We start from the raw sequence: 26,216 nt of genomic DNA on the forward strand, positions 1-26,216 counted from the left end.
TATATATAATATATATATATATATATTTTATAAGAATAAATAAATCTCAAAAAATAATTTTTAAACAGACAAAAGACCACATAGATTTAACCAATGAAGTGAATGCATGTGTTCATTCACACTCACTTATTCTGTATGTTCCAAGTTTCACCTACTTGTAGTGATCCCAGAGGGACAAACAAGGCTTGTAAAGGAAGTGCACCTTTTAAAAAGGTCATCATTCAGTCCTTTTGATTCAAGCCTTAGAACTTGAGGAAAAGCTGCTGTCACTATAACAAACTAAATATATTATCTCCTAAGATGCTGAATAAATAAAAGGTACACAATGAATGCCCTGTGTGAGTTCTTTGACCTCAAGAAGTAAAGAATTCCTATACAGACACAATTATTCCAAGCCCCACCTTCAACGCCACCTATCCCAAAAAGATTTCTGGAGAAAATGCACTAGAAAAGTATCTAATGACCAGCTACCTGTCTGATTTTCCTCAGAAATGCAAATTACCTGAATGAGACAAGAGTGACTCTATAGCTGTCTTCACTGAATCGTGATCCTATGGTTAGGAAAGGGTCCACATTTCCTTCACTGCAATGTAGTGTGGGGCAGTGTAATTACTGATTCCCATCTTTGGGGGGAGTAAATGTAAAAGACAAAAGGAAGAAGCCCACTATTATATCAGAAAGGAGAGCACTACAACCAAGATCTATGCGAATGTAAAGAGTTTAGGATCCTGTAATACATACTCTTACCTTACGTTCTCATCCACCCACTTTTTCAACAGTTTTTAACAACTACCTTGTCCCACCTACTGTGCTAAACATGAAAGTGTGGAAGTGTACATCAAACTTACATAAATCTTTTCAGTGGAAAGACACACGTTAAACAAATCAATTCACAATATAAGCATGATTACAAACTCTATTAGAGAACACTAGGAAAAGAAGAGGATATTGAACTTGAAGGAGAGACGTTTTATTGAGAAGCAACATTTAAGCTGATAATGGATGAATAAATAGTCAAGTAATGGACATACAGCACAACCTGTTTTAGGAAGTCAGCTCTGGCAACACACACAGGCAAGGTGGGAAAAGAGGTTGGTTAAAAGACTATTACAAAAGAGAATGTAAGAGACAAGGTCTACACTAAACTACTACTGGGAGAGAGAGCACGAATCAAATGTGAAGCTTTCAGAAGTCAGACAGACACACACTGATCAGTGATGACAGCAAGAGTGTAAGGGGGAAATGTCAAAATACTTTCCAGGATTCTGATTAGCCAGGTAACCGGAAGGGCAGATATGAGAACTATTCAACAGGGAACACACAAAAGAGGAATGAGTTTGAAAGGACGATAAGTTTGATTTATTGCAAAGGTGAGCTGCATTTTATAAAATTCAGTAGTTATAAATTAAAGGTAAATCTTAATTATCAAAAACGTATTAAAAGCATACTCATACAGTGTGCACTTAATTACAGATCAGCAGTCAATATAGCACTTCTCTAAGTTTGAACTTTAACCATTACTTAATAGCAATGACATAAACAGGGAGACTCACACAAAGGATGTAGGTGGAAGCCACACTAACAGACCTCATGGTTGGAGGCTATGTGAATTAGATGATAAAGTGAAAGCCAAGATAGACTGTGGACTACTGGTAAACCAGAAATGAATGATGCTCTGTTCTTTTCTTCCCTTCCTTCAACCATCTCTTAAGAGCTGTTATGTGCCAGGTGTATCACAAAGCATTGGCCACACAAAGACAAGGCAACACTTGCCTGTAAATACGTTCATGCACCTACAGTAACGTTTACCAAGAAAAAGGAGTGGGAACAGTGAGTGGAGAAAGGGAGGAAGAGAGGGAGGGAGGGAGGGAGGGAGGGAGGGAGGGAGGGAGGGAGGGAGGGAGGGCTCCCCTGAGTTCATGACTTAGAATGACACGTTGTTGAATAAGATATTACCAGTCAAGAAGCAAACTATCAAGTGGTTCTGCCAAAACTGGCATCAAACTCCCGCTCCACCACACTCCAGTCCATAAATAACGTTTGCTCTAACTTCATAAACTGCTGTGTGTCTTGGCTTTATCATAGATGTTACATCTGACTTTTCACTAAACAGTTAAGAGTAATGCCTCCTCAAAAGGCAACGAACAGCAAATGGCCAGGAAAGATAACCACAGAAACTAGGTGCTAGAAAGAATTTCCGCAGTAACTTGATAGCAACTTCAGGATCACTACAAGAGTCACAAGTATTTTTGACTATTAAATGAAGCAAAGAAGACCAAGTATATTAAATGCAATACAATGTGAAGTTTTTGTATATACTGTATCATTAATTTATAAAATTCTCACACCAAACCTATGTTGATGATAGTTTCTAAAATTATTGTTTTATAGACAAGAAATTTCAAGTTGATAAGTAACCTGCCCAAACTACAAAACTGTAAATAAATGAGCCAAGACTTGAACTTGAACCCTAGTTTGCAAACTCCATGCTTTAACAATGACATTATTCTCTTTTCACTTAAAGAGCAGAATGGTGCCAGGTACATCACAGACACTATATAGTATCTGTTGTGAAAAGAATGACTAACAGAATGGAAAGCAGCTATCACAGTAAGTCAAATTCCAAAAACACAAACAGAAAAGCAAGAACAATGCCTTTAAAATGTAGGGTTCACTACTCCCTATGGTAGGATGCCTCCCTCAGCCCTGATACAGGAGGGAGGAGCATGGTCCTGCCTCAACTTGATATGCCATGCTTTGTTAACTCCCATGGGAGGCCTTAACCTATCTGAGGAATGGATTGGGGGGCAGAAAGGAGGTGGGGAAGGGAACAGGAGGAGAGGAGAGAGGGGAAACTGTGATTGGTATGTAAAATAAGTAAAGAAGGAAGGGAGGAAGGGAGGGAGGGACGGAGGGAGGGACGGAGGGAGGAACGGAGGAAAAGCAAGAGAGAGAAGCGGAGGGTTCACTAAATTGCCAGCTCAAATTATACAGTGTAACAGAGTGTTTGGCAAATAGTAACAGCTTGTTACAGAACAACCTAAATGCTGCTATAGGAAACACAGGGGCATTTTCCATTAAAATAGCAGGATTTTTATGACTTTACAAAGCCAAAGATGGAAATGCATCAGACACTTCAAAAGGAACTGCAAACGTTGATCAAAGGACTATCTCATATTTTCTTAGTATGGTTAAGACTATTAATGTATTCAAGAACATGGGCTGCCTTTAAACTAAGGTTTTCATGTATATTAGAATCCTTATATTCTAGCACTATCCTTTAAATAATATTCTCATCGAAAGATTCCTTCTATTGAGCTCAGGAGCATGTTTTATGCTACTGACTTTCCTAAGATGATCACATGACAGGACCAGCAGAGAAAAACCTGTCCAAAGACTACTTACTACACTATAGACTAGCCAGCAACCTATGAAGAAACCTACCATGATAGAGAAATTTGCTAAATATACCTAATTCAACCAATCTCACTTTCCCTTAAGAGCCTGACAAGCTACATGAGAAAGGAAAGCAGCTAAAAAGTACAGAAAAGACAGGAAGCAGAAATAATGGGCAACTACAACTATATTGAGAAGACATAGAGTGACATATCTTTTTTAAGTGAGTCTTAGAAGGGCTACAAGAGAAACAATACTTCTTGCTGCCAAGACAGCAACACCCAATCACTAGATTTCCCCCCAATTTTCGTATCACCTACGTAATGGAAATCTAGTGAAGCCAATTTAACTGGATTTTCACAAGACCTGGCCACTTCCTTCTCCCTTATGTGACCCACATAAAACTTACAGAAAAACCTCCTCGCCTTACCAGATACAAGCCAAACAAAATTACGTGCTTGCAACCAAAAAGGAATGAAATATCCTGACAGCTTCTTTACTGAGTGCACATGTACTCGCACACCAGCTTCTAGACACTAGACAAGCCAGGTGGTGGCTGGCGAGCCAAGCCTTCTGATTCCCACATCTATTTTGCAGCATCTGTGGTTTAGATACTGTATTACTGAGCCTTAGTTACCTAGTCTCAGAGTTCAAAAAGGATACTAAACCTTAAAAATTAATGACTTGGGGCTGAGGAAATAGGTAAAGTGTCTAGTGTGCAAGCATGAGGACCGAGTTCAGATCCCCAGCACCTACATAAAAAGTTTGGCATGGCAGCCTGTGTATGTAACTCCAGTGCAGGGGGTGCAAGTTCGGGAAAACGGGTGGAGTCCTCTAATCTTGCTTCAGTCTATCCAAGCATTAAGAACCAGATTCGTGAGAGACCCTGTCTCAAAACATAAAAGTGGGTAGAAATCATGGAAGACACCTGATGTCAACCTCTGGCCTGCATGTGTGCATGCACAAACACACAAACACACACACACACACACACACACACACACACACACACACACACACACACACACACACCCCGGCATGCACACGTGTGCACACACAAAAAAAATTAAAAACTCTTCATTATAAATTCCATACTTCAATATTAACAAGAGCTCCAGAGCAATTACTAGAAACGAAACTATATCCTTTAAAAGCTCCTTGCTTTTATGTGGGCATAAATGCATGTGTGAAGATTTTTGTGGTAAGTGAACTGGTTTTCTTAGAATCAATAAATGTTGATTAGTCAAGGTAGTCAAGCACAGAAATGATAATTAAAAAATATGAAGATAGCCGGGCGGTGGTGGCGTGCGCCTTTAATCCCAGCACTCAGGAGGCAGAGGCAGGCGGATCTCTGTGAGTTCGAGGCCAGCCTGGGCTACCAAGTGAGTTCCAGGAAAGGCGCAAAGCTACACAGAGAAACCCTGTCTTGAAAAACAAAAACAAAAAAAAATATGAAGATATCTTGTGGAAAAGTAAGACCTGCTGGCCTATCTCATACCCTGAATCCTGTCCACACAAAGGATAATGCTAAAATATTCTCAACATGATGCCCATAGATGCCCAGTAGGCAGCACACCATGGAACTCAATATATCTAATAAGCAAAACCTATGAAAATAACTCTCCTACAGAAACTCCTATTTCCCTAACTACCTCTCTGTAAAAATTAGAGGACACTCCTTTCCCTGGCCACCCCCACCCCACCCTGTAATCCAGTTCCTGTGCACGTTGTGCCTAGGGCTTCATTCCTTTTTCTCTTAGAGGTACTCCTTCCTTTCTTACTCCCATTCAGAACCAGAGCTACCAGTCACTACTAGCACATACTGTGACTTCAGGGCTGCTAAGGCACCTTACTACTGAACAAGAATCTCAGTTACTTCTTAAAAATATTTGCAGAGCTGAGAATGTCTGACTAAATGATACAGTTCTGTTTCTCAGAGCTAGTTTATTTTCAATATATTCCCAGATAGTAGGTAGCAAAGTTCCATATTCAAAACCTAAATTATAATGAAAACTACATGCACTTAAAGTACATTCTTACATAGTAATATCTCATCTAAACCTAACATTATTAGATACTCTCAAAGTGTTTCCAGATTATATGGAGCAGTAAAGGCAGAAGCTGGTTATTACTGCTCAAGCATCCAAAACAGGGTTTTTGTTTTTGGAAAGGTGGCTAATTTAACCATATCATTCTATCACTTAAACATTATTTCATTTGCCATAAATATACCTCAGATACTGGACACAAGCATTTGAGTACCAGAATCATCATGAAAGGTAAGCTCAGCACTCAGGAGGCTGAAGGGGATAATCTTGAACCCGAGTCCATACTGGACTAAATAAAATAGCAAGTGTCAGGCCTGCCTAAGGTACACAGTGAGACCCTATCTCAAAACAGAAAGGGCTAAAAAGGCAGTTCAGTGGTAGATGCCTGTGTAACATAGGCCCTGAACTCAATTCCAAGCACCACTACAAAAACAAAAGCAGTCACATTTCTTTAGTTTAAGATCAAAGATTCACCTAGGCCCTCAGAGAAGCAAACTGAACCAACAAAAGCTCCAAGGTTGAAAACAGTTAAAGACTGCCATTGGATGGGCTTGTTTCTTTATCTCTTTATAGCGCATTCACCAGACATTCCCAATTCAGATAAATAGTGTGCCCCTGAACAATCTATTCTTTCCATAAGTGAATGACTTCTTTCAAACAGTACTACATATCTATAAGGCTTGTTTTATTTTTAAAAATTCAACAATGTTATTTAATACTTGTTCCCAGTCAGTAGTTTGCACATGACCAAAAATATTTGTGTGACAGAGCAGATGCCAATGAGATTTTTGAAACAGATGGATGGTTATGGGAGGGCCATAAAAACAAAGCTAAATTTACAATGAACATGCTTTTTAAAACTCCCCAGTATCTTATCAAGAGAATGAAAAAAAAAAAAAAAAACCTGTAAGAAGGATAAGCTACTAACATCTGATTATTAAGTACAAAAGCAATAGATCTAGTGTGTAACAAAGTTCTCTTCCAATGCACAAGTTTCCATCTAAACTTAATTTAGTAGTAATGATAAAGTTCCCAACTGACTATGTCATTCAAGTCTTTTCTAGAAATAACATCTAACATTTATGGTAACATGCCAGGCACTGTTCTCAGAATTTTGCATGTAGCCTTTCTCTTCTGAAAAACCCATTAAGTAAAATACACCGGTTCTATTTTATAGGTGAAATAACCAAGGCAGAGAATGTTAGAGTAGATTTTTTTGCAAAGGTCACAAGGGATATAATTTGTGGACCCAAAATTTTACCAACTACTCTAGCTCGAGCTCATTGTTATAAGCTACCAGTAAGATGACTATGTAGTGAATCACTCTGCATTTGATAAAATGTGCAAATGTTAAGGTTGTGTCAACTAAGGGTGTACACTTTGTTTCCTAGTAGCTATGTGGCATAAATATGTTATTGAACTTTTCCAATCTTCAGTTTTCTTTCTGTAAAATGGGAATAATGAAGAAACAGGTCTTATGTCATAGGTCTATCAGTAGGGTTTAGAGACATTACGTATGTGATGTGTTAACAGAATGCGTGGTATACAAGTACAACATAAATATTATTAGCTATCACTAGGACTTATCTTCATTTTCATAAACTCTTCTTAGAGGTAGTATTTCCTAAAGCGAATCTCCCCAACACTGGGATAATAAAGAGACCTAGAACCACACATGGTAACACACATCTGGACCCCCAGCACTGGGGAGGCTAAGGTAGAAGGATTGTGAATGTGAGGCCAGCACAAGCTACAAGGCAAAACCCAAGAATGTGTTAGGCATTGTAGGAACTTACAGTCAATCCTCTGACATCAAAAATATGCAATCAAACCAACTAATTGCAGAACAGACACAAATACCAAAAACTATCTTTGAGCTTTTTTTCCTAACCAGATGTACCTATGGTTTCTAAGTTTTCCTTTCCTTCTGAAGGTGTGGTAGCAAAAATAGGTGGAGAAGCTTGAAAACTCCCTCCCAAATTCAGTGTGAAACATGGAAGCTTCAGAAGAAAATGAACTGCATGCTCTTATCCTTACCTCCCCCAAATGGTTTAGCTCTCTGGGACTAATGGTCTCTTTTAACCAAACAGAAGGGAAAACACAAGGTAGGAGCTAGAAGCTCAGAAGAAAGAAAGAAAGATGCAAATTAGAGAGGGGAAAATGAATTAGGAAGGGAAAATACTGGTTAGTAAGTTTAAGGAAACATGTTGTTATTGTGCTTCATTTTACCATGTGTCTATTGCCTCGGAAACCAACCAATTGGCTGCTTCTAAGATTGTCTATCCTGACACATTTAGCTCATAAAACCAGAGTATAAAGAAAGGCACAGTGCACAGGAGGACTTTTATCTAAGAGCAGAGCCAACATTATACTATGTATCCTACAGCCTGGCTTTCAATCAGCTCTCAGAACCATGGCTAAATCGTAATCCTCACAGACTGTGGATTCCATTAGAGAAGTAGCTTCTACAACTCCAAAATAAGGATCTAAAACATTCCTGTGGCCACAGCAGGAAACCCAGGAACCTAATTTCTAAATCATAAGGCCATTTCTCTGTCGTTTTCAGTAGCCATGCTATTTGAAGACCTTTTGCAATGTCACACCAGGGAGTGATATTGTGCCTGTTTCCATAAGTATCTGCCACATACCTATAGGATAATCCCCTGTTCTCACAACATAAAGTCATAGCAAACCACACAGCTCTCCACTGCTGCATCCACAGTTTTAAAGCAGAGTAGAATTTGTTGCCTACAAATTAATATAATAAATAATTTCTTTAAAAATGTGAAAGTACTTTTCAGCAGTAAAGCAGCCTGTGCAAACCAAGAGCTCAGTTCATACAAACAAAACTATGTTAAAAATTAATAGAGAATGTTTTTCCAGGGGGTTCTTCTGGATGAACAACAAATCCACCTGTGTATTCACCGTCAGTCTATCCGTCTGATGAACACCTGCTTACTGTCACCCAGACCTCATCCAGTTCTCACCTGCACTATCCAATCCAACCAAGGTGAAGTATAACTGTGTCTGTCACTGTTTCTGTTCTTGACTACCCTTGGGAAGAGAAGGTGTCTTTAGAAAGGAAGATAAAGTCTTGAAAAAATTCCTTTAAAATTTCATAAAGAGGGGTCTATTTCTTTTTTACTAAAATCTGGATCACAAAATATGGACAAGAATTCATTATTTTCAATTTTACAGTAGGAATCAAATATTATCTAAAGCAGTTGTTTAAAATTCCCCTGCCTCTGCTTCCTAATTGCTGGGTTATAGACATGTGACATCATATCTGACTTGGAAAAAACTCTTGATCAAATAGCAGCTAAAGTGGATATAATTTTATAACCAGAGACAGGTCTAAATATAAATGACCAGTTTGGATGACTACTAACTCACTTCACAGTACACTAACAGAAAGTCATATGAACATTTGTTCATATAGACTATGTGCAGAAAAGCTTTGGGCACAATAAACCCAGAAGGTAGACAGATACACAGGTCAGAAAGGAACAGGAAAAGCAAATACTTTCAAATACCCTTATTTGTTCTCCACTGGTCCCAGTTTAGCCTGTTATGTCTACTATAACAAAACACCCCCACCTTAGGCAAGTTCTGACACAGCACTGCTTTTTCCATAATGGCCTAGAAAAAAATCTTCTGAAGACACATACGTTTTCTACTTATAAGGTCCTGTTCTGTGGCGCACGAACTTTAAGGGGGAAACATACTGTAAATAGCCCTGTGAGGGTAGTAAATAACTTCCAATGTTGTCTCCCCCCTCCAACATCAAGCTATTTTTCTTTCCTTCCTACCATAATTAACAAGTCAAACAGACTGGAAAAGGTCAGCAGAGTATGTATTGTGTGTAGGAATGCACAAAAAAATAACACCTTGCAAATGTCAAAAATACAGGTTTAATAATGTGCAACTAATGAAGATGGTTTATAAATTAAATGCCACCTACTACACATTTGGTCCCTAAATATATTATGCTATTAGTCATTAAAGTTAGACCTCTAAGTACAAATTCTCCATCTGTGGAAAAGTTATCTGTTTTTAAATTAAAGAGAAATCATTACTTCTTAAAAATAAAACTATCAGGATATAATTCAAGTGTAGCTGCTCATAGTCACTGAGTAAGTTTGATAATAAAACATTTAAATTTCAACCAATGTACCTGTGTTGAAGCACATTTAGCTGAAATAACTTTTAGTCTGGTTTATTTTCATCACATATAGTACATTTTTCCAACAAAAACATGTACATTCAATATAGAACATTTCCAGCAACAATTACAGTCTTTCTAATTTCCTTTCACAGTATATTTTAGTGCAAAGCACTGAGAAGGGTAAATGTTTTTCTAACTATAGAAGCATTTTATTATGACCTTCTAGATCTTCAACATTTAAAAATTTTTACAAAAAGTATACAGATGGACAGGGTCCATTCTAAGTACAGCTGTGAACCTACATAAAAACATGGTATATTTTCTGCAGTACCTTTTAAAATAATTTGACACAAATTACTGAAAAATAAAATATTCCCTAAAAGTACAAAATATCGATACACAAAACCTGCCCAAAATTTCATAAAGATAAATGTATTTCTTTTTTCCTAAAATCTTGATTACAAAAGATGGACAAGAATTCATTATTTTCAATTTTACAGTAGGAATCAAATATTATCTAAAGTGGTCATTTAAAATTTTTCCTTGGGAGAAAAAAAAATTAGGATGGACACCCCTATCTTCCTTTTCCAGCAACATTTAAAGAAATAAAACTAGAAACACAAGAAGTGGTTGCATATGGATTGTCTGCCCCTATAAAATATTAGTAAGCTATTTATTACCTTCATATAAACATTAGTAAATGTGTGTTCTTTAAAAAAATAGGAACTGAGAAATAAGATCGCATCTATCATTAAAGTGCTTTATATAAAATTTAAAGAAAAATAGGGGAATGTTTAATTTTCATAAAAACTTCTGATGTTTACAAATGATAAATGTAATAATGATCTATGCATAAAATGAACTGGAACTTTCTTTGAAGTATGTATTTTAGAATAAAACTTTCAAACATTTAAGTGCTAAAGAAAAACTCAAATATAAATGGATGCAAAATAATTATAAATATTCAGTAGGCTACTAAATATTCATAATATATTGATACTAATTTGTCTTTTGATCCTAACATACTTTCTACAAAAAAAAATCATATTTACCTATACAATCTAGATAAAATTTTGCATGTAAAGTGAAATAAACTTAAACCACTAAAAATACAAAGTTTCTATCAATTAAAAACTATTATTTTCTTCATGTTGTTGATCATTTTAATCAACAAATTATTTGGAAAGCAAAATTCCCAACATTTTTATAGAAATTGTAGACCATATATACAGGGTCTATGAAGACAATATAGAATATCACAGCTACTCGAAAGTGCTGGAATGGGCATTGCCTTAGAAACTGGTTAGATGGTTACTGTTTTAGTCAGAAATCAGCAGTTACAGTTGAAAATTTATGAAAATGTTCTTTTTTTTCCTCATAGTACCATGTGAAGACGTTTAGTGGTTCTAACAACTTAAAGTCTTTCCACAAAAATGAACTCCAAACCTTTTCGTACATCACTTGAAGTTATCTGAGGAGAAATAGGAATAAATGAACACTTTTGAGTTTACCAGTGAAACCTTGGTCTTAAGTTACACAACAGTAAATGACTTCTAAAGGACGGCTTCATCTCAAGTTTTGCACACAAGTAAAACAATGTGACAATCAAACCACATTAACACCTAGGCACTCAAACTAAAAGACCTTTGCTCTAGAGCCTGTATCTCAAGCGTGTTTAATACTAAGTACATTAAATGTCTCATTGCAAGGGGCAAAGGTGCTGCGAGCAAACCCTAAAATATCTAGACTTAGGAAAAACAAGTATTGGGAGTCTACTCCTTATTTTATATTGCATTTTAAAATCTTTAATTTGTTCCAAAACTTTCTTTAAAAAGTAGAACTGTTCTTTCTTCCAAATGGGGGTTTTGCCTTCCTTTTGCGTTCTCTCTCTCTCTCTTTCTCTCTCTTCTCTCTCTCTCTCTCTCTCTCTCTCTCTCTCTCTTTCTCTCTCTCACACACACACACACACACACACACACCTACTGAACAATACTATGTTGAAATGATCACTGATAAGTTTATTAAACAGAAAGGGAAACAGGAGTGTATGTACCTAAAAAAATCTTTCCCCTATAGATCAAAACTTAAAAACTCACTAACACATACTCCCAAAGAGAAGAAAAAAATTCAAACTTTTGTTTGCTAACTTTTCCCCTTCCTCTGGAAGCTAAAAGTAAATAACAAGTGCTAATTCTTCTAAATTCCATCTGGGGATTTTTTTTTCCTAAGTGCTACACTTCATTTAACCTACAAATTTTTATAATTACAGTGCCTTAAAATGTTTTCCTAAAATTATCTCCTTCATAAATTCATTCTGATATACTTAACTTTCCTACAATGAATTAGGATTAGTAGACTAAATAAAATTAGTAGACTGAGTCAAATTAAACCTGTGCAAGTTAGTTCACCGTGAGATTCTATGTAAACATAGACCAAAATAAATGTACTTTACAACGTTAAAACAAAAGCACTAACCCTGTGTCATCTGCCTAAAACTACATTGCATTGTCCTCTGGAAGGCAAGTTCTGAGATTAACTTTTGTTCCCAAGCTACTAGAATAAAGGTCACTGAGAGATAAAAGCAATAACCATCCCTCTTGCTGTTCCTACTGCTATATGATTTATCAAAGAAAATGTTAAAATGGAACCAGCTATAAATTATGGCCAAATGACTTTTTTTTTTTTTTAAGTTCGATGAGGGGGAGGGGGAACAAAACTCTGTAACTGTTCCTCACCAGACAAGAGCCTTAGATCTTGTACTTCGGCCTTTGGTTTTGTTTCCTTCAGGTGAATTGGTAGCATTTGCCTTATGAGTTTTCTTATGATGTTCAAGGTAAGTCTTTTTGGCAAATGCCTTTCCACATTTATTGCATCTGTGAAGAGAAAAGTTTTTTGTGACTTTCACTTCGATACCGACGTCAGCTACTTCATACTTTTTACTAGGAGAACTGGAAGTGCCATCATGCTTTGAATCACTATGTTTCGCTTCATCCCTTGAAGGGCCTCTTTTTGCCACTTTGTTTAGAACAAAATCAATAGGCTTTTTTATAGCTCTGATTTCTAAACTGGCTGTTATTTTCCCAAGGTAGCGAGATGACTTTTTATGAACCACAGTTATATGTCTTATCACATCACGTTTCCGACGAGTTTCGTAAGTGCAGAGAGGACACTTGTAGAATTTAACATAAATGTTATTTCCATCTGTGTGCAACTCTATGTGTTTAGTCAAGTTCTGCTTGGAAGTAAACTGGCGTTTACAGAGTTTACAGTAAAGTTGCTTAAAGTCAAAGCCAGCTGAAAGTTTTGGTTTCCTGACTTTTTGCTGGCCACCTGCAGCCGAAGGACTAGCTGATTTAGGGCTTTCAGAGTCCTGTTTAACTTTATTTTTCTGTGTTGCCGGTGTGTTCTTTTTCTCATTTGAATGATTTGTTCCCTTTAATTCATTCTGTGGAGAATGGGTAATAGAAGGGAGTGAAGATTCCACAGACTCTGCTGGTTCAACTTTAACTTTTATTTCGGAACTGCTGGCAGTATTATTCGGGCCTTTCTCTCTCTTAGAGTTCGCTCCAGAAAGAGTTATCTTGTGGACAATTTGCATATGTCTCTTAAGCATTATTTGTGAACTATATTTCCTCTTGCAAAGGAGGCATTTGCATGCAGTTAAATTGTATTCAGCCTTTGAAGACTTTTGTTTCCGAGTCTTAAAAGATTTTTTAGGAGAAGCGGAATCCAGGAACAAAGGCTGCCCAGGCTTTGTTGCTATATCAGGAGTAATTGAATCCCTCCTCAGTCCTCGATGAACTTCATCAAAATGCCTCCTTACATTCGCCTTTGTAGCAAATGATTTACAACAAACCGGACAGCTCCTGCTTAATGAAACTAGAACACTCTTACTGCGTCCTTCCAAAGACTGGTTTGGAGCCTTCCGTGTTTCAATGTACTTTTTCAGTTCCTCCATCTTTTTCTTGTGCACTTTCCGAATGTGACGACGGACACCTCGTCTAGAATTGAATTCTTTTCTACAAAGACAACATATCAACTGGTGACCAAGGTCAGAACTATCAGACGTTTCCACGTCAGCCTGGGATTCCTGAGGTTGCTCCTCAGAGGAAGGTGCAGCTTCATCGACAACAGTCTCTACAGGAGGAGGCTCCACGGCTTCCACCACATCTGGATCTGTGTCTGGGACTGCTTTTGGCTGCTCCGTGCTTGTCTCCTGTACTTGCACTTCAGTTTGTTCAGGGGTACTGCTCGACTCTGTGACTTCAGCAGGGTTATCAGTCCTTGAAATATATTGAAACACTGCATTCTGATTGGTTTCTATGGGTTCTAGCTTAATAATATACTCTCTCTTGTCCACTCTTGGATATATGGCTTCTAGGAGATCATTTATGGCTTGGCTTTGCTTATCATTTACATCAGGAAGGTCTGTTAAGGAAAAAAAAAATTGTTTTTAACCTGAAATGATTAACCTATTCTAACCCTCTAATATTTTAAAATATATAATGAAGTTTATCTTTTAGTAGTATGTTTCTTTTTATAGCATTATCTACTTTTCAGCATTTTATGAATATAAAATCTAGCTATTAACTAAATTAAAACTTTGCTTTAATTTATCATCAGATGAGAAAGGTGAAATATGAAGCATTACTTCTACTTCTAAGTTCCCTTATTATAAAATACATAAGCACATGGATAGTCCTAAAGAATAAAAATACTATTACTTATTTATAGTCTGAAAATTTAAGAGAACCAAAGCCAACTCAAGTTCTTACAACCTGGGATGGATAAAATATCAGGAAGGATGCTACCATATATAAATGATTTTTAATACAATATAATAGTATTCTAGCTAATGTAAGTCTAATAAACAATGTAACTTAATTCTACTGGGACAGTTGAACATCTCACAGAAATAAAAAATGTCTGCAAGCCAACATAAATGGCATGAGGTATAAAAACCCAGTCTTAAACCATTTTCTCAACATGACAAAATTTTACTGAAACAACTGGTTAGAAACTATTAGTCTACAAATAGAGCTGGTTTTACTTACTTGTACAATAGCAACCCCCTCTATAGGCAACCAAATAGTCTGCTGCAACAAGACTGGCTGGCATCCCTTATGTTTCCACATACAACTCTAAAATCTAGTTACAAATATAATACTAAATCTAGTAACTATTTAGAAATCAAAACATAATCCATTGTAGTTCTTCTAATCCTCTTTCCCTTTTTCCTCATTTTTCATGGGTGTGTTTGGGTGTGAGTGTGTTTACATATGTGGGTGCTTGCGTGTAGGTATATGTGTGTGTGTGCATATGGAGGCCCAAGGTTGATGCTGGGAATCATCCTCCATCAACATCACCTTATTCATTGAGGCAGGTTCTCTTAATCAAACCTACAACTCCCTAATGTGTCTGCTTGCTTTAGCGATTCCCCTGTTTCCACTTTCTGAGGCTGGACTTACAGGCAGGCTACCATGACCACTCTGTATGTATGGGGGTTTTGGAGACACGAACTCTGACCTCAACCTTGTGTGACAAGAGTCATTCTTTGTTTTTGTAAATAGTAAAGCAGCATGGTAATACTTTCATAAAAGTATATGTAGAACTGCCAAAAGAAAGTACGTGTAGAAATGCCAAGAAGAATGCACAATAATCTGGCAAGTCCATTTATAATTTATACTATGTAAATTACCTCTACATCCTAAATGTAATGAAAAACATCAAGAAATAAAATACTACTTTAATTAAAATGTTAAATTTTTAAACTGATTCCTCTAGAATACCTTTTAATTTATAGCTTAATAATAAAAAGTTCAGTAAGCTCAAATACAAGTATACGGATTGTCTTAAATAATAAAAAATGGCCAGGTAATAGTGGCCCACACCTTTAATCCCAGCCCTTGGCAGGTGGATCTCTGAGTTCGAGGCCAGTCTGGTCTACAGAGCAAGTTCCAAGACAGCCAGGGCTACACAGAGTAACCATGTCTTGAAAAACCAAAAACAAAAATAAAAACAAAAAAAAGAAAGATTTAAACACTAAAAATGTTACTATTTTTAGTCTCAAAGTTTTAGACTGGCAAAACCAACCCAAAGTTTCCATAACCCAGGATGGATAAAACACCATGAAGAATTATCTTATAAATGAGTTTCCATAAAATATAACCATATTCTTCATGTAAAAATTTCTAGACAAATATGAAATATTTATTCAATCTATACCCTATAGCACACTTAACATAGTTTGATAATAATTAAAAAAATACTCCACTGTTCAGTTTTTATATTATATCTCCTTACCAAAAAACTTAAAAATAAAAAAGGTGAGTTGAGAAATGCAAAAGATCCAAAATATATCTATGGTATCAGGCTAATAAGGTAAGTATCTAATTTTTTTTAAGTCCACAAAGTTTAAATCCCTGAACAAGAAAAAATGAAGTTACTTAGTATTACTATGTTTTAAAGAATGAATTAATTCTTTAAAGTAAGAAAATAATAACACTATACATATTACTTATTTATTCATACAAGAAAAGTACATTTAATTCAGTCATTTGGTTCTACAAAGACTATTAGCATGTCACTTGCCTTCATCACAAGAAGTACTAATCCTGTTAGTCTAGATATACTCTAACACTGATTATGTAACATCTAAATAAATTCCACTAAGAACAAATCTGACCTTCAAATTAAGGTCCAGAAAACACTAGAAAAATTAATAAATATTTTTAATGCTCTCTGCGATTCCCAAAATATCAACTAATTTACTCATTCTCTGCTATTTATTGGAGGCATTCTCATTTACTTAAGGAGACTCTAAGTGATCAATCACATTTAGCAACAAGTTGTTAAATTAGAAGAAATATACCATGAAATTGCTCCCTAAAAGACAGCTTAATATTGTTAACTTTCAAATACTAACTAAACTATATGAACCACATAAACATTCAAAAACAATCATCAATATTTCAATACAAATAAATATACTCACAGATATAAATTCACAGATTAGGAAAATCCAAATGGAAAACACTGATATAAAAGTACTATCCAAGGAACTAAATATAACAATGTCAAGTGTTTCATTTTATTCTCCATCACTAAACTATCTATAACTAGAATACCACTTTTGTGCAAAATACATAAAAGCAGTAAAAAAAAAATACTTAACTCTAAAATGCATATAAATAAAACTTACTGTCATCCATTTGGAGACTTGGTGGGCAGTAAAATTTCTTATGGGTAATTAAATTTGGTAATCCTCTAAAGAGACTACGGCATAATTTACATTCAAAAATAGTGTCCACATCTTTTAACAAAATATGTTTAAGTTGTTTGGTTCCTGGAGGGAAAAGAAATACATGAAAGTTAATTCTGACCAGCACTTTTAAATAAGGTATTAACTGTTGATAATTCAAAAACGGTTACTCTGAAAACAAAATACAGAAATAATGTCAATTTCTACCACAGAATATTTATTAACTAATTGATAAAATAAGTTCTAAGCAAATATTATATGATTTGGCAATTTACACAGCCAAAAACAATGCCCTTTTTCTACTTCAGTAGCCAATCAATTCACTGGCTACACCAAGGCAGTAGTTTTGACATCTGATTGAACATTCAAGTGAGGTGAGAATAAAGATATACATGGCCCTTCCTAGAGATTCTAAGTCAGTAAGTCTGGAATAAGGTGAGAAAATGTTTCCCATCACTCTTGAAAATTTTCTGCTAGTTCGGCCAGCTCTTTTCTAAATCTGCAAGTGAAAAATAAGAGGTTTTGGTTTTGGTTTTTATCACATTTCCCAATTCATTAAAGGTCCAAATTCTTATCACAGGATTATTTATGAACATCCTTTTAAAATTCAGTTATAGTACTTTAGGCTCTGGGCCAATACAGAGTTATGTGATAAAGCAGAGAATCTCTTTCCCTACTGAAAGAGAATTTTGAATTTTGCTCAGGCTTCTTGATAGCATTATCAATTTATATATCTCAATCCTTTATCCATGAGAACTCTTACCCCAATTCCAATTACTTATCAATATAGTTACTGTAGTCCAATATCTGTCTTATCCATTGATTATAAATCCTCAAAGCAGCCAACACCAAGCTTACTATATTTATAACCACAAGGTGTTCAGTTCTAATAACAGAGAAATGCTACTGACCTAAGGAACTAAGCATTATGGTGGAAGATCAAAAGACATAGAATAATTGGCAAAAATCATCAACTCTTTAAAGCATCCACAAGGAATAAAGCATAAGATTTTTTGTTGTTACTTCCTACAGGTCTTTGCTATAGTAACTTACTAATTAATAATAAATACCTTAATTTTGTTACTTTCATTGACAAGGTATTCTGCATAATACCCTTAAGAACACTTAAGTGCTGAATGTCCTATCATTTAACACGCATTTGACTGTCTACAAAGCTCTGGTACTACTGAAAAATATAAACTACCTTAACATAGTGAAATTAAAACTGTAAGGTCTGTCACATCCAAAACATTAGATGGAGCTGGTAGAACCCCTCGGAAGAGGAGGAGGAACGATTGTAGGAGCCAGATGGGTGGAGGACACCAGGAAAGCAGAGCCCACAGAATCAACTATGCAGGGCTCACAGGAGCTCAGAGACTGAAGCAGCAGTCAGGAGCCTGCATGGGTCTACTGTAGGTCCTCTGCATTCATACTGTGGTTGTTTAGCTTGGGGTGTTTGTGGAACTTCTAACAGTGGGAGTGGGGTGTCTCTGACTCTTTTGCCTGGGACACTTTTCCTCCTCCTGCGTTGCCTCGTCCAGTCTTGATGTGAGGGTTTGCGCCTAGTCTTACTGCATTTTGTTATACCGTGTTGGGTTGATATCATTGAGAAGCCTGCTCTTTTCTGAAGGGAAAGGAAGGAGCAGTGGATCTGGAGGAGAGGGGGTGGGGGAGGGGGAACTGAGAGGAGAAGAGGAAGGGGAGGCTGCTGTCAAGATGTATTGTGTAGGAGAAGAATAAATAAAAAGAAAAAAGAAAAACATTGTAGGGGCTATAAAAGTTCAATGTGTCTAACCCAATCTTTAGCAATCTATTTTTACTTAGCGCTCTACCACTAAGCTAAATCCCCAACCCCTTATCATTTTAAAGATGGGTCATCTCTCAAAATTCTATTGCAAAATATTGCTTAAAGGGTTATTAGAACATTACTAAGTGTTTAAAGATAACAAGTATGATCCAGTCTAGTTATATTATCTTCAAGAGCTATATAATATCTGCATTTTTGGTTCATCCACCTTGTATCATAGAGCAAAACAAACCAAAACTAGTCATTTCACATTACAAAAGAATTTCATGATAGACAGCTATACTTGGTTCCTAACTAGCCCCAAAATGATTAACAAACTAGATGTGGTAAACCTGGGATTTAAATACTTTGGTTAAACCTCTTTAACAGATGCACGCACATTTAGTTTCACAAAATGTAGCTGAATATAGGACTAGTGGGAAGAAAAAAATGAAAATTATACATACTAATTCTAAATTAAAAGATCCACTATATTCAAAATAGAGATTGAATCTTGCCTTTAAAAATTGTCAACAGAACCTACTGTGGTAAATGCACCAGCAGCATGATATACTGAAGAGGCAGAGGCAAGAGGATCATGAGCAAGGCAATCTGGACTATACCTTTGGGGCTCGAGAGATGGCTCTGCAGTAAAAAGTACCTACTGCCCTTGCAGAAGACCTGGGTTTGGTTCCCACCTCCCATGTGGAGGCTCACAAGCATCCATAAATCCAGTTCCAGGGGATCCAACAACCTCTTTGGCTTCTGTAGGTACCAGGCATGCACATGGTACCAAACATGCATGCAAACAAAACACTTGCACACATAAAATAAAAATAAATAAATCTTTTTTTAAAATAGTCAAAACATTGAAGGAAAAAAGGTTGAAGAAAAACAAAGAAATCTATTTAACTAAAAAAATGCAACTAAAGGGGTTAGAAAGACAGCTCAGTGACTAAGAGCATCTGCTCTTGCAGAGGACCCAAGTTTGGTTCTCACAACTGCCTACAACTCCAGTTCCCCAAGGGTTCTAACACCTCTGGCCCATGCAAGTACCTACACTCATATGTAAACCCACACACACATATACACACACATAGACATAACAATTAAAAAAACTAAGATTTAATTCAACTTTAAATTTAAATAAGTGAATAGCAGCATATTGAAAACATTACCCATCTTATATAAACATGGTTATAATTAATTTAAAAATAGTGAAGTGCAAAAGATTATATCCTTGAATTAAGTAACCACTTCGTTCACTAGGATCTCTCAATCATAGAAAAAGAAAGACATCAATTTCTTAATTAATCCTAGTTAGATAGTTATATTCAGTACCGAGCATATTACTTACTCCCAATAGGCATTTAAAAAATTATCTCCTCTAACCTATCAGTTATAAACACTTTCCTCAAAATGCAAACACACACACACACCAGTTACTGTTGACTCAGGCACACCAATTTCTTTTGGGTCAAAAATACAATAAACCCTTTCTGAATGGAGATGGAGGAGGAGTGGATGGGGCGGGGGATAGAAGGGAGGTGAATGGGAGGAGAGGAAGGAGGGGAAACTGTGGTTGGTATATAAAATAAATTTTAAAAAATTAACAAGAAATACAACAAATGTTCTCTTGCTCCTCTGTCCTTTGTATGCCATCACCCATGTTATTCTTACTATAACGTCTCCTTCCCTAGTCTGATTCACTTATGACACTTCAGATCCAGGTAAGCAGTCACTTCTGCCAGTATGCCTTCTCTGACCTTCCTATAAGACGCTCTCACCTGCACTCTCAGTGCCCCTTACATCTACCCAACTTTCCCCACTATCCTGTACGTAGTTACTGTTCTATGTACCTACTATGCCAAGATACCTAAAGGAAAAGTTCTCTTTGACACTCACTTGTACTACTATCCTCAGGACAATGCCTGAATGACTTTCAGTATAACTTTCTATATATTTATGAGTATCACTGTTTTCAATCTATGTGTAGTTGACTTGATAATCAAAAAGGTTTTCTAATTCCACATACAAACATTTTACAAAGGAAAAGGTAAGATGTGTCTTGTTGCATAAACAGATATTAAAAGATTTCCTCTAGTTTCAGCCACCATTTAAGATGTTATATTTTTCACATCAGAACACAATGGATTTCTTCAAAATCAGCTACCATTTTTCTGATTGCTTTGTCACAGCAGACACAGGCTCTGTCATACTAAAATTCCTCCTCACCCAAGAAACAGGCAGGGTCATCTAGACAGCAACATAAAGTTCGTCTACACTCTGAATCCTGAGAAACAGAGCCATGCTGATTTTCTCTAAACAATTCCTTTTTGAAAAAAATTGCTCTCTTTCTTGCTTAGGTTCTTAAATTAAATTAGAAGTCACTGCTAACTGCTTAATAGATCATCAACCAGAATCTTAAAAAAAAAATGCCAAAGGGTAAGAGTTTCGAAATGGAATACTGGCACATAAATTTATAAGTAGGATAAAATTACTTTAAAACTATACCTACTTGCCGGGCAGTGGTTTGTTTGTTTGTTTGTTTGTTTGTTTAAAGATAATATAACTTTAGATATAAAATATATATCAGAGACTGAAGAGAGTTTCAGGGTTGAGAGTACTTGCTGCTCTTCCAAATGACTACTTTCAGTTCCCAGAATCCATGTCAGGTGGCTCACAACCGCCTATAACTCCAGTTCCAGGGGATTGGATGTCCTCTTCTGGACTCCTCAGACACTGCATTCATGCACACAGGTATACACACACACACACACACACACACACACACACACACACACACACACACAAAGAAAGAAAGATCCCATCAAAGAATAGAGCACTCTCTGTTATATACCTTTCACAGACCTTACTTCCATGCTAAGCTTATCTAGAATTAAAAATACAGCAACATAAATTCAGTCATGGCTTACACTAACTTCAACTAAAGTTACTTCAATCAGAAAAAAAGTACTTTGAGATGATAAAATCTAGGAAGGCAACAGCAAGAACTATTACACAAAATACTTATTTTTCACCAGCATACCACAAATTAACAATTTATTCTTTCCTGGGGAGGGGACGATGAAGTTCCTTACATATAGTAGTATAGTATATTCTATATGTACAGAACCTTTTCTCTATAATTTGATATAATATTTTTATAATACATTTAAATTTTAACATGTCACTTTCATATTAAAGACTAGTTTTGTTTGAATGCTGGACACCTTCCCTCATTTTCCTGTTTCTAACTTTGGGGCATTCTACAGCTTCTTTGCCTCTGTAAGATGACTAAGAGACTAAAAGAATATAATCTCAACTAAATCAGTGTAAATAAATATCTAAAAGATGTTCAGTAAATATCTAAAGGTGTTGTGTGTTTTTTCTTCAAAACTGTGTTTTGAAGGGAGTGAGAGAAGAAGATCAGCCAAACATGTTAAGAAAAAGGAGGGAAGCCTGAGGACATCACATCTCAGGTGTGATCCTACAAGTATTTATTCAGGCATGATAAGACTCCTGGAAGGCATAGGGCATGGAATAGGTAGTACCAGAGGCTAGTATTTGGAGCAAACAGCAGCTTTCAAGTCATCCATCAGGGTTCAGAGTAGAAAATGTAGAGCCACATTTAACTCTACAGTAATTTCAACAACCAAATCTACCCACGAAGCAAAGCTAGACAAGAATGTACATCTGCTACCATTTCTACTGGGAGGAAACAAGAATATGCTTATGCATGGATAAAAGGAAGAGGACACAACTAGGCACCAGTAGTCACTTGTGCAAAGGGGTAGGGGAAGCTTTCTTTTTGCCCTATAAACTGTTATATCCACATTATCATTTCTTCCCCCCCCCAAAAAAAAAACTACTTAAATTTTACAAATCAAGCAGTTAGAAATAATAGATAGCAGAGGTCAGAAAGAATTTTTTATTTAAAGCCAAGAAACTAGTACAAAGCAAACACAAACACTGAAATCTAAAGCAGTAAGAATGGGTTAAAACTGCCCAGGAGTCAATGCAGCACACATGAGCTGGTGAAGATGAGTCAACTTCTTCTCCAGACAGGCCTTTAGGGGTTTCCAGCTTGGGTAGGAATTAGTATCAGCTCAGGGACAGCCCAGTGTGGAAGGAAGGAAGTAAGAAACTCAAAGATGGCACAGGAGTTGAAGACCAACATCTGAGCTTGAAGATGCAGGCAGATCCTACAGCACTCCTATCCAACCTGAGTTAGCCTGTCACTTACTAAGCAGACTCATGGACTTCACAGTTGTACTGTCAAGTACCTATCGGATACACAGCACTACCAGGATAGTTTTTTCAACACAAAGTGTGTGACCTAGATACAGTGGAAAGAGGCTGGAAAGAGATGAGTCACTGAGGGTGTGCTTATAGAAGACTGGGTCAGGGAGGAACTGAATCTCAAGTCAGAATGGACATTAAACCCGTAAGTCATTCTCCTAAGGTTTACCTTAGCCTGAAACACCTTTGTCCTACAAAGAGCTGCTTCAGTAGACTTTAGATTGACTAGATATGTGAGAGATTATTGTCCTGGGGAAATTAAAATTTCTGACTTATGGGACACAATAATGAATTAATTCTCCCTTAATCCAAAATTAATTTCTCTGCACAACTCTGCACATTTCTAAATCACCTCTAATTTAAATTATAGTTATTTTCAGAATTTTTCTATATTAAAAAATAACTCAATGTGTTGGGGAAATTTTTTTTAAAGCACTTTTAGCTAGTTTTATATCAACTGTATGTCAAGTTAAGTCATCTGAGAGGAAGAGAGCCTCAACTGAAAAAATCCCCCAACTAGATTGGTTTCTAGGCCTGTCTGTGGGGCATTTTCCTGAGTGGTGACTGATGAGGGAGGGCCCAGTCTACTGTGGGTGGTGCCATCCCTGGGCAGGTGGGCCTGGGTGCTGTAAGAAAGAAGGCTGAGTAAGCCATGGGAAGCAAGCCAGTAAGCAGCCTTCCTCCATGGCCTCTGCATCAACTCCTGTTCCCAGGTTCCTGCCCTGACTTCTTTCAATGAAGGATTGTGATGTAAAAGTGTAAGATGAAATAAACCCTTTTCCTGACCAAGTTGCTTTTGGTCATAGTGTTTTATCACAGCAATAAAATCTCTAACTAAAACAAACACATTTCAAAAGACAAACAAACAACTATGGAATGACATCGATTCTGATCACCTATCTCACTGCCCCATCTGTAGCTTATGTAGTAAAGAACTGGCAAACACAGACAACCAATGACTGCAGTGCAGGAAGAGAACACTAACTTCATCTCTGGTTTCCTTCTCTAGTGGTTTGAGTGGGAATAGCCCCTGTTGTGGAATACTATTTTAAGATGTGTTCGTTTATGCTGTGGAACATTTGTTTAATGATGTAAAGCTGTGCTGCATTCTTTTATGATGCATTTGTTTAATTCTGTGAAGCTGTGTTACTGTGCCTGTCTAAAACACCTGATTGGTCTAATAAAGATCTGAATGGCCAATAGCCAGTGGGGAGAAAAGATAAGCGGGGCTGGCGGGCAGAGAACAAATAGGAGAAATCTGGGAGGAATAAAGAAGAAACAGCAAGAAAGAAGCAGCGAGAAAAGGAGCCAGCCACAGAGTAAGAGTGAAAGTAAGATTTACAGAAGTAAGAAAAGGAAAAAGCCCAGAGGCAAAAGGTAGATGGGATAATTAAAGTTGAGGAAAGCTGGCAAGCAAATAAGCTAAGCTAAGCCTGGGCATTCAAAGAAATACTAAGTCTCCCTGTGTATTTATTTGGGAGCTGGGTGGCGAGCCCTGCAAAAGAGCAAAAACAACCAACAACAGCCCCTCTAGGCTCATATACTTGGATGCTTGGTCACCAGGGAGTGGCATTATCTAAAAGGATTAGGATTAGGAAGTGTGACCTTGTTGAAAAAAATTTGTCACTGGGGGTGGGCTTTGAGGTTTCAAAAGCCCAACCCAGGCCCAGTGTATCTCTCTCTCTCTCCCTCTCTGACTGTGGACCAGGATGTAGCTCTCAGCTCCTGTTCCAGTATCATGCATACCTCAATTCTCCCTGCAATGATGATAATGAACTAAATCTCTGAAACTGTAAGCCAGCCTTGATAAAGTCTTTTGTAAGAGTTGCCATGGTCATGGTGTCTCTTTACAGCAATAGAACACCTTCCAAAATTAAAAAAAAACACACTAACTTTGTATACATAACCTTCTGAAAAGCATTTTATAAGATAAATCGTTTATGGAGTAATCATAAAATAATACAGTAATAAACTAAGGCAGTAAAAAGTAACCTTAACTCTAAATTTTGAATTTTTTAAAAGAAGCCAAGTTATACTACTAAATGGGAAAAACTATTATTCTCATTTTCATTACAAAGAACAAAAAAATATTTATCTCTGTTTTAAAATTGCTAAAACAAACAGAAATGAACTAATATTCTCTTATGCAAGAAATATAAACCACTCCTAACAAATGAAAGTTGTCTATTCATCATAGGTGACTTTGACTTTAGATTATTCTGTTAATCAAGGATGGGTATCAAAAGTAACAACAACAAATATTCAAAATCAGGTAGACACCTAGCATAAAGATAGTTATAAGACGGGCACTGTGACACTTCTTGTAGTAAAGACAACAGACATAAAAGCCATGTCTAAGTCCACAAAATGGTTCTTGGAGCTCAGAGAAAAAGTTAATCTATTTCTTTGAATCATAAAGTAAAGCAAATGTTTATTTCACTTCTCTACAATTTTTTTCTTTAAAAACAATTTATTAATGTATTTTGTTTGTGTGTGCCTGAGTGTGTGTGTATGTATGTATACATACATATATACATATTACATGTATGAAGTCACCTGCATGAGAAGAGGATGTTGGTTCCCCTGGAATTAAGAGTTACAGGCAGCTATAAAGTGTTACATGGATGCAGAAAACTGAACGTGGGTCTTCTGCAAGGATAATAAGTACTCTTAACCACTGAACCAACTCTCCTATCCCTCCCTATGCTATTTTAAAACAAGGACTTCAAAAAACTTATTATTATTATTATTATTATTATTATTATTATTATTATTATTTTAAATAATGATGAGATCCTACTATCCATTAATTAGGTGCCAATTCATTGTATTTATCTGCTTATTGATGCTTGACTGAACGGTGATGTCCGAACATAAATCTATGAAAAATACATAAAGAGTTGTAAGAATCATAGCAATCTATGATCTCACTGATAACACAGGAGCCCTCACTTCTCAGTCACTTACATGTAATGCATAACACCTATTCTAAAGCACTGAACTGTAACTTTACAAATATAACATAGCCAATTCCTATAATAATCTACAACAAACAGAAGCTTGGGTTTGGACAAGTGGCTGAGAGGTTAAAAGCACTCACTGCTCTTCCAGAGAACCCAGGTTCAATTCCCAAGCACCCACATGGCAGGTCATAACTGTTTATAACTATACTCCAAGGGCTCCAATGCCCTCTTCTGGCTTCTGTGGGCACCAGGCATGCAAGTGGTACAAAGACATACAGGTAGTCAAAACATTCAT

General features: G+C 36.5%; 1 protein-coding gene and 1 long non-coding RNA gene across 6 annotated transcripts in view; one reads left to right on the forward strand and one right to left on the reverse strand.

The window, feature by feature from the left end:
* LOC128098417 (uncharacterized) overlaps positions 1-25,830 on the forward strand; it is a 41,350-nt gene extending 15,520 nt beyond the window's left edge. Inside the window, exons 3-4 of the long non-coding RNA XR_008214254.1 lie at positions 8,328-8,454; positions 19,194-25,830. This is a non-coding gene — a long non-coding RNA (uncharacterized LOC128098417). The remainder of the gene's footprint in view (positions 1-8,327; positions 8,455-19,193) is intronic.
* Znf800 (zinc finger protein 800) overlaps positions 1-26,216 on the reverse strand; it is a 193,372-nt gene that overhangs the window by 15,565 nt on the left and 151,591 nt on the right. For 4 of the 5 annotated variants that reach the window (XM_052719524.1, XM_052719522.1, XM_052719523.1 and 1 more), the window contains exons 4-5: positions 16,811-16,954; positions 12,345-14,037 (exon numbers count right to left, since the gene is read on the reverse strand). In XM_052719524.1, the coding sequence (XP_052575484.1) occupies positions 12,345-14,037; positions 16,811-16,954 (1,837 nt within the window). Of the gene's footprint in view, positions 1-9,336; positions 11,081-12,344; positions 14,038-16,810; positions 16,955-26,216 lie in introns of those variants that run through there. The other variant, XM_052719526.1, reaches the window with a different exon arrangement.

The sequence above is a fragment of the Peromyscus californicus genome, unplaced genomic scaffold, assembly GCF_007827085.1.
Source record: "Peromyscus californicus insignis strain IS unplaced genomic scaffold, ASM782708v3 Scaffold_6__1_contigs__length_162567912, whole genome shotgun sequence".
NCBI lineage: Eukaryota > Metazoa > Chordata > Mammalia > Rodentia > Cricetidae > Peromyscus > Peromyscus californicus.